This window comes from Triplophysa rosa, linkage group LG1 (genome assembly GCF_024868665.1).
Source record: "Triplophysa rosa linkage group LG1, Trosa_1v2, whole genome shotgun sequence".
In the NCBI taxonomy this organism is placed as follows: domain Eukaryota; kingdom Metazoa; phylum Chordata; class Actinopteri; order Cypriniformes; family Nemacheilidae; genus Triplophysa; species Triplophysa rosa.
This window is the reverse complement of record NC_079890.1, coordinates 283,386-292,956: the sequence shown is the minus strand read 5'-3', so window position 1 is coordinate 292,956 and position 9,571 is coordinate 283,386. Positions and strand designations below refer to the sequence as shown.

At 41.6% G+C, this 9,571-nt stretch overlaps 1 protein-coding gene across 26 annotated transcripts in view; it reads left to right on the top strand.

The window, feature by feature from the left end:
• ptprda (protein tyrosine phosphatase receptor type Da) overlaps window positions 1-9,178 on the top strand; it is a 158,188-nt gene extending 149,010 nt beyond the window's left edge. For all 26 annotated transcript variants that reach the window (XM_057344419.1, XM_057344236.1, XM_057344337.1 and 23 more), the window contains 11 exons: window positions 81-204; window positions 856-1,031; window positions 1,647-1,766; window positions 1,848-2,002; window positions 3,126-3,411; window positions 4,319-4,497; window positions 4,571-4,697; window positions 4,927-5,052; window positions 5,148-5,302; window positions 5,387-5,522; window positions 6,613-9,178. In XM_057344419.1, the coding sequence (XP_057200402.1) occupies window positions 81-204; window positions 856-1,031; window positions 1,647-1,766; window positions 1,848-2,002; window positions 3,126-3,411; window positions 4,319-4,497; window positions 4,571-4,697; window positions 4,927-5,052; window positions 5,148-5,302; window positions 5,387-5,522; window positions 6,613-6,681 (1,653 nt within the window). In that variant the 3' untranslated portion in view covers window positions 6,682-9,178. The remainder of the gene's footprint in view (window positions 1-80; window positions 205-855; window positions 1,032-1,646; window positions 1,767-1,847; window positions 2,003-3,125; window positions 3,412-4,318; window positions 4,498-4,570; window positions 4,698-4,926; window positions 5,053-5,147; window positions 5,303-5,386; window positions 5,523-6,612) is intronic.
• The last annotated feature ends 393 nt before the right edge of the window (window positions 9,179-9,571 follow it).

Here is a 9,571-nt window from a genome sequence, read left to right as displayed (position 1 = left end):
CTCTCTCTCGCTGTGTGTGTGTACATGCGTGATTGTGTGTGTGTACGTGTGTGTATAACAATCATATTTCTGACTTTCAGTCCATTGATCCCGGTCAGCAGTTCACATGGGAACATTCCAACCTGGAGGTGAACAAACCCAAGAACAGATATGCCAACGTCATCGCTTACGATCACTCCAGAGTCCTGCTGTCTGCCATCGATGGTGCGTCACCTCTCTCCTCACACACACACAGTGAATCTGTGATATTAATAAGCTGTGACACTGTGAGAATCTCAGTTGTGAATTCTCTAAGAAACATCCAAAAGCTCCTGAATGTTTGTATTTACCTGAACTTTCACAATGCATTGTGGGATTGATGGACACATGCAGCATTGTTGTGGGATTAAAGTAATGATGGCCACATTGTGTTTTCTAAGAGCAATGAGGAAGAAAATGAATGTGTTTTGTATATGAAATAATGTAGCTGTGAGCGGGCGAGCGAGCGAGGTTTATCTCTCCTCTGCATGTGTGTGTGTGTGTGTGTGTGTGTGTGTGTGTGTGTGTGTGTGCGTGTGTGCGTCGCAGCATTGACTTCATTTACACACTGAAGAATATAAAGTCAACATCCGCTGTCTGACTCCACTGGAGTCATGAGGGTGATGATGATGTGGATTGTTTATTGTCAGAAAATCATTGTCACGTGATCACATTCACTAGCTTCATACTGACAAACATTCATTACGGTCAAGAGGTTTGATGTCATTCATGGAAATTGTTTCTTACGATCTTTTAAATCCTTTCATTACGACTTGAAATGAGGTTTTGGACAAATATTCTTATAAAAGCATGTTTTATTTATTTACTTGTTTGCAGGTATTCCCGGCAGCGATTACATCAACTCAAACTACATTGACGGCTACAGGAAGCAGAACGCTTATATCGCCACTCAAGGTCCGCTGCCGGAGACCTTCGGGGATTTTTGGCGGATGATCTGGGAGCAGCGGAGCGCAAATATCGTCATGATGACCAAACTAGAAGAAAGATCACGGGTATGAAGCACTGTCTGATTGCTTGATTTGATTGGTTAAGAATGTGTACTCATTACCAGATCAATATAGTTATTGATAGATCACCGATATCTATTCATGTTAAACTGTTTTTTTAACTATTGTTTTGTTTTAGTGTTTAGTGTAGTGATTAATAATACAAATAAATAACCAAACTAAAATACAGTCAATTACTCCAAATCACAAAGGGACACATAGTATTCAACTTTATTTCATCTTAGTTTTATTTTGAATGGAAGAATATTTATGCATTGTTTCATACAGTAATATTTTAGGTCGTGTGTTAAGACTCTGAGAGTCTTGTGTTTGTCTCACGCAGGGCTCAAATGTCTCGATGCATTGTAATGAGCTTAACGTGGAGATTTTCAGCGAAAGCTCAAATGAATCGAGTCGAGACAGATCCTTGATTTTTTTCTGGTAGCCATTTAATGTTGGTGAGGAGATTGAGTTCACTTATGTGTGACGGCTCTCTCGTTCCAATTCTCTCTTTATTCTTCTTCTCCTGACAGCGCAGCATCTGAACAGTAATGCTAATGTCGACACATGAGCGTGTGGAATGAGAACAAACTTGAATGTGTCTAACGTGTGTGTGTGCAGGTGAAGTGTGACCAGTACTGGCCCAACAGAGGAACAGAAACGTACGGACTCATTCAGGTCACCCTGCTGGACACGGTGGAGTTAGCCACGTACTGCGTCAGGACGTTTGCGCTTTACAAGGTAAACGTGAATGAAATCCGTCTCTAAAGCCTCTCGCAAGCCTTCAGCTGAGATCTGAGGTGTTTCAACTGTTGTGTTCAGAACGGCTCCAGCGAGAAGAGAGAGGTGCGACAGTTTCAGTTCACCGCCTGGCCAGATCACGGCGTTCCCGAACATCCCACACCGTTCCTGGCCTTCCTGCGCAGGGTGAAATCCTGCAACCCTCCGGACGCCGGGCCCATGGTGGTGCACTGCAGGTTTGTGTTCTGAACCTACAACACAAACGCCATACGCCATGTCTTTAGTGAGCATTATTCAAAGCAACAAGAAGTGATATAAGAATAGTTTTATATCACACATCACGGACATGATATGAAAACATGCCTTCACTTTTTCTCTAAGCAAAAGCAGAGAAACACGAAGCGTAGCGACAGAGACCTTCCGTCAGAAAAGTGCCAGATAGAAAACAAGGATTAGTGCACCCTTAAAATAACACATACGGCAGTTAATTACGGCTCCCAGCGGAACGCTTGAAATTGAAAAATCCTTCTTTGCCCGTCGCTTCTCTCTGGCTGAATGCAGGAATTAATATCATTCATTGGGACGGCGACTTTGAATTCCTTTGGGCTGAAATCAGATAACGGCAGACTTTAATCCGTTTGAAAACAGCATCCGCCCGGCCGGAGCTCTCATCATCTGACCATTAACAAAAAAAACCCTCTTTCATTCTGTCGGCCGCGTCAGAAAGTTTGTTCGTCTTTTGTAAAGTTTTTAAGCTGTTGGGGTGACGTGAGGCGTGTGGGCAGGAGATTATACGCCACTGTTTGTCAGACTAAACAAAAGGTCGACGGTTGAGCCGCTGGTGTGGGTCATTAACTGAAATACATTACTGCTCTTTAACTATTCAACTGACGTACCGCCGCTCGCGCTCAGATACCACTGAAGAGAATCTGCCGTGTGATGTTCCGTCTCTGCCGCCAGGGGATGTTTTCTTGGGGCCGTCACCTCAAACCCGTGGGTCACCGCGAAGCGTGTGCGGTCAGACGTTACTCAACACAAACAGAAAGACCGCCCAACTGCATGATTGATGTCACAGAGGACACAGAGAGAGAGATGCGTCTGTCCTTTCAGAACGGTTTGAATCTCATGTTGAGAGTTCTTCTAGAGATCAAACGTCATTCAACTCTCTGTTTACACCTGCACACTTTATCAGCACATCATAATCTTAACCATCACGACTCTTTTCAAGAGTTTTTAAGTTCTTGTTGTGGTTCTTGTAGCTCTAGTTTAGAGTTCGTAACAGTGAATAACACTAATACACCATGTATTTTTGTATATACAGTATGTGACGGGTAATGATTTCTTCTCTTGAACGTGCAGTGCCGGCGTGGGTCGGACCGGCTGTTTCATCGTGATCGATGCCATGTTGGAGCGCATTAAACACGAGAAGACGGTGGACATCTACGGTCACGTGACGCTCATGAGAGCTCAGAGAAACTACATGGTGCAGACAGAAGATCAGTACGTCTTCATTCACGACGCGCTGCAGGAGGCCGTGACCTGCGGAACCACCGAAGTTCCCGCCCGGAATCTGTACGCCTACATCCAGAAACTCACACAGATCGAGTCCGGAGAGAACGTCACTGGAATGGAACTGGAGTTTAAGGTACGCTTGTTTATTCAAGACCGCGGGAATCCGTCTGATGAGGAAAACATGACGTTGAAGAGCTGCATTAGAATGCGTGTAGAGCGAAAATCCAAACAAAATCTGTTTATTACCGTTACTCAGAACCGCAGCATTGAGTGATATATGCAGATGTCAGTCATCAGCTGTGACTCCGCCCTTCTGAAATGGCTTTAGCAAGGCTGTGGGAATGTGAGCACATCCTGCACAACTGCGTTTAAGTGCTGAAATATCAGAATGTCCTGAGTCTCTGAGGTTTGGCTGATTCTGTGTCACCACAAACCCACCGCTGGACGACTCTTAAACATGACTGCAGACCAGACAGTGTGGGGCCTGTGGCTTTTTCTTAACCTTTCTCACGCTACACTTCTTTATTCTGTACTCATCAGACATGTCGTCTGTACTCTTCATTCAACACACAAGAAAGAATAGATGAAGATAAACATTCACTTGAACTCTGTTTTTTTTCTGGACTTGATAAGAAGAGTTTTACTGGTATTACTGTAGTATTACTATACTATTACTCTGGTATTGTTTACTATTACTCTGCTATTAATATGTTATTACTATGGTATTACATTTGTATTGGTATGGTATTACTGTGCTATTGTGTTATTATGGTAACCATGATTTTTTTGGTGTATTTTTGTAAATGAATGGTTGAGGGGGTCATGGTATTGAAGGCTGTCGAGTGATGAAGTACAGGACAAGAAATCTAATCGACTGACACTGACTGAGACCCAAGTTGTATCTACAAAGCAGAATATTATCAAGTCTTGTGGGGCGGAGCTCTTATGACTCTTTTGTCCAGATAGCAGTGCACCATAAACTCTCTATAAAAGCATTGTGTGTTGCATATAAAGATGTCAATTGTGTTGTTCTCTTCCAGCGGTTAGCAAACACAAAAGCCCACACATCCCGCTTCATCAGTGCCAACCTGCCCTGTAACAAATTCAAAAACCGTCTGGTGAACATCATGCCGTATGAGTCCACACGAGTCTGTCTGCAGCCAATCAGAGGAGTGGAGGGATCAGACTACATCAACGGCAGCTTCATCGATGGATACAGGTGAGCAGGACAGCCCGTCTGATCCGTCCGTCCATCTGTACGTGTAGATGTTCATGTTGTGTGTGTGTTTCAGGCAACAGAAGGCTTACATCGCCACACAGGGTCCTTTAGCTGAAACCACAGAAGATTTCTGGCGGATGTTATGGGAACACAACTCTACCATAGTTGTGATGTTGACCAAACTCAGAGAGATGGGCAGAGTGAGTCTCTCGAACATTTACACCTCATCAAACTCATCCTAAAATCACACTCTTCAGAGATGTTCATGTTGTGTTCATTTGTAACGCACTCATCATTGAACATTCTGATGAACATCAGAACATTTGTTTACGTATCAGGATCTGTTTTCTGTTGGCATTTTTTGATTCTGGAAAACTACTGATGTGTTAAATGAGATTTGATTTGACCCCGTCTCTCTCGGTCTGTCAGGAGAAGTGTCATCAGTATTGGCCGGCGGAGCGTTCAGCGAGGTATCAGTACTTTGTTGTGGATCCTATGGCGGAGTATAACATGCCTCAGTACATCCTGAGAGAGTTTAAAGTGACAGACGCCAGGGTAAGACACACTCACGTAATATCACACGTCAGTGATGTATGTAAAGAATTCAGTTACATGGAAACATCATTATATTCTTCTGGCTGTGCTTTCAGGACGGCCAATCACGGACGGTCAGGCAGTTCCAGTTCACCGATTGGCCGGAACAGGGTGTGCCGAAATCAGGCGAAGGCTTCATCGACTTCATCGGCCAAGTGCATAAAACAAAAGAGCAGTTCGGTCAAGACGGGCCCATCTCAGTCCACTGCAGGTAGAAACAGTCATCATCAGTGGTCATATCCGTGACCTTTGACCTGTAAATGTGTTGGATTTGAAATGAGACGTGTGTTTGCAGTGCTGGTGTGGGCAGGACCGGAGTCTTCATCACTCTCAGTATTGTTCTGGAGAGGATGAGGTATGAAGGTGTGGTGGACATCTTCCAGACGGTCAAGATGTTACGGACGCAGCGGCCAGCAATGGTCCAGACTGAAGTATGTACCACTTTAACCCTTAACAGAGAAACACTCATCAGTTTAAACTCATCTGTGGATCTGATAATGTCAATGTTTGAAGGGTCTCTCCGTCATATTTTTATGAGTGTCTTCAGATATTTCATGTAGATGGGAGGGGACAGGAGGGCAGGAGAGTAAATTCACATGTTTGGCTTTAAAGCCATTGATTTTAGCTTGTGTGTTTTGATTGGATTAGCTGAGTTTTGCCTTCAGATTCTCTCACTGATTTTAATACGGCGGCTCTCTGATAAATAAACGCAGACATAGAGTTTGTGGCGATGGACACGCACACGTTCAATTTCATTTATAATGACAAACCCTTCAGGTTAGCCATGCAAATTGGTTCAGATAAGCAATTTCACGGCTAACCCGCAGAATGGCCTTTTGCCGCCGTCAATGGGGGGAAATTATTTTCCGCGATCAATGCGGACAGCGAGGTGATGAGGCTCGACTCTCACGCTCGGCAGAATACAATCCCAGCTCTTCACCTCTCAACGCTCGTGAGCCGCGACACGCAGCCCTTCCTGTCGCACGCCTTCATGTTCCTATGACGATGAGAGGAGCTCGCATCCCTAAATTCTCAGAAGAATCCACTAAAGCTGTTCAGAACGTATTACGACTAAATGTAAATGTAAACTTCATATGTGTTGCCTTGCAATACTGAAAGAAAAGCTTGCGTTTTTCTACGGTATATTAATTTAAGCTTTTTTGTATTAAAAAAAATTGTTCGTTTTGAGTTATTGGAGAAGTTTTTTATTTATTTTATTTTCAAACTAAAATTTGTAATGCCATCATTGATTTCTTTCAAATAAAAGTGCTTTATATTCGGTGGGAGGCCAATATTAGCATGTCAACCCTGTAACGAGGATTTGGTATAGTCAACAAACTGTGAACATTTGTAGAAATATTTCTCTTTCTAAAAAGCATCTTGTAGATTCATGACCCTGAGCACAGGGCTGGTCATTTCAACTGAATTTGTAAAACTGTCAACCCTGTTACCTTTCAGAATTGATCCATTTAGCTTGAGATGGTTGAGGTTTACCCGTCTCTTTCTCTCTTTGTCTTTCAGGATCAGTACCAGTTTTGTTACAGAGCTGGGTTGGAGTACCTCGGGAGCTTCGACCACTATGCAACGTAAGATCCTCGGCGTGCCGTCAGGAGACGCGATCGACCGCCGGACATCCAGAGGTCATTCAATTCTGAGCCATAAATACCTGCTTGTGAAAAGAACTTTAACTCTTCGTCCACAACTCGACTACGTGTTGGATGTGCAACATAAAGCTAGAAATACTTTCAAATTACACTAACAGACAAATATCCAGGTGGACCAAGACAAATCACCCGATCTAATATAAACAATGAAAAATAATAGTAATAATACAGAATTTCAGACAGGTGAATATGGACTGCTGAAGCATCGTGTGGAACGTTCCTTTCTTCCTTTGCTTCGAGGATTCATGAATAACAAAGAAACAAACGGTCTGGAGGATCACAGACGCTGTGAGACGGGAGCTCAATACACAACGTAAAGAGAATTTCTGTTCTTTCCTCAATCAACGTGAGGAGTTAGAGAAAAAAAACGTCATCACGTCATCATCTTCATCAGTGAAGAAACTATAAACCACAAGCACCCGCCCCTCCATAGATGACACATCTGGATAACACAAATCTTTTCTTTTTGTTGACCCATCTTTCATTTTTTAGGACGGTTAATTCTTTTTTTCACCTGACCCACTTCACCTCCTGCTCTTACACTCTGTGCCATTTGTCGTTACAATCCTGTCTGAACACACACATGCGTTGACTTGTGAGGGGGGCAGATTATAAAGGTTGGCAGAAATCTCAGTTCTTTCATGAGCAGAGAGAGGGAAATGACTGAAATATACGATGTCTTTATTTATATAACAGTGAATTGTCATGAGGATCTTTAGAGGAGATATAAATATATGAATCTAAATAAATCTGTAATATATGGACTGATGGATATGTGTAGATGTTCGAGGGAACTGAAGAGGTTTTCCGCTGGAATGCACATCAGCAGGACAAACGCATCTTTTCTTGTGCAATAAACAGATGTTGTGCTTTATATCGGGGGCCATCATCATCATCATTCATTCATTCAACTCGTCGAGAGGTCAGAGGTCATTTACACAGACCGAGCCGTGTTTTCATTCGTTTGCATTTAGAGTGCCTTATATTTATGCCTCTTCTTTTCTACAATATTCATTTCTCAAGGTGTATAGTTTGAGTATAGTCCATATAAGAGTATTTAGCCATTGATTTCCCACGCGTACAGATTTATATTCTATGAAATTGTATATGCAAATACGTAATTCCATTGTTCCTCTTTTATTCTATGGCCTTAATCTGGCTCAGAGAACTGAAAAAAAGGGTAAGGAATCAAATCAATGAAAGCTATAAATAAATAAATAAATGTAAGGCCCGATACTGTTAATTCTCTTCTTCTCTATTATGAATTAGAAACATCTTCTGATTTCTAAAACAGCATGAGTACAGTTCAGAAACATGTAGTTGTCTGTGATTGAAAAGAGAAACATGATTATCAATTCCATTTAGTTTGTCTTTTGAAGATCGTTGAACTTCCCAGCGGTTCTGCACATTTTGACTTTAGTTCTTTGGTGTGGAAGGATTTCTTGAAGAAAGGAAGCCGTCGCAATAAACATTCGGTTAAAATGACAGATAATCCTTTATTAAAAGCTCTAGATGTTAAGATACGCTATGAAATATGTTTGCAGATAAGAATATTATTTGACAATTTTATGATTTCATTGGCTTTGTGGATGTGCATTCCAGACATTCTCCCCCTTTTTAATTGCCAAATTGTTTTACAAAATCAAATTTGATTTGATTGAATTTTGTTCAATTCGAAATCTCTTCATCAACAAAACGCTGTTGTTGTTGTTGTTGTTCGCCATAGCTCCATGTCAAGTGTCAGCGCCACCTAGAGGTCACTTGCGCTCCTCACGGGTTTCTTTTGCTGTTCTGGATCTTCTTTGAATATGCATGAGTTCAGCTGCAGTGAGGACGAGGACGAGGAGAATTGCACTTTTTTATCTCTGTATCTCTATGCACTGCCCTGCTGATTTCACACGTCCCATCACAGATTTTACTTGAACCCGACTGTACCAATCTCCTTCAAACTTCAGATGTGTGTATGTAAATAACACTGAAAAGAGATCCAAGTCCTTGGAGAAAAAAAAGATGATGAAGAAAAAATCATAGGATAATCGGGTGCAAAACCAGCGTCTTCAGCAGATGATGTGGAAGTTTCACTTCTTCCCCGTTCAGCCGGTTGAAAGACTGAAGTATAAACGTGTTTCTCTGCTCCCCGTGAATCTCACATCTGGATGCATAGACTGAAATAATGAATTCAATTCAATTGTAAAGAAAAAAATGGCTTGTTAAAAAAATCATGAAATTACCTCTGATTAGTTGTAAATGTAAACTGTTATTTGATTTCATTTTTTTTCTGAATGAATGAAGTGCTTTTTATTTTCCTACTTAGATGCCAGTGGTGAAAAGATACGTCTGTACGAGAAGCGTCCTTCTGTACTTCTGACACGAGTTCCATTTGTTATAAATGAATTCTATTAAAAAAATGTAAGTGTTATGCACCCGCGCTTCCTTTTTGCCTCTCCTGAAAAGAAAGTTCAACACTGTTAGACCAAAAATTGCTTCTTTCTTCTGTTTTTAAAGAAACTTTATAATTTTGCAACGTGTAGTGACTGTAAACACAGTCTATCATTTATATATTTAAATAATAAGTTATTCATTGTTTTTGCACAGACCATAAAGCTTTTCTATTGTAACGGGGTTGACAAAATTTTGCACTTTTGGGTGTGGAAAACAACAATTAACAGGTATGATGTGTCCACAGTTTTCAAAAAGAGCATTTTTCTCTAATCTGAATAACTGGGTATATTCATGTGCTCGTATCCTTTAAACAGATGATGATTGCTTCAGTCTCCTCTCTGTTTATGTGATGTTTTATGTCACACATCAGTGAG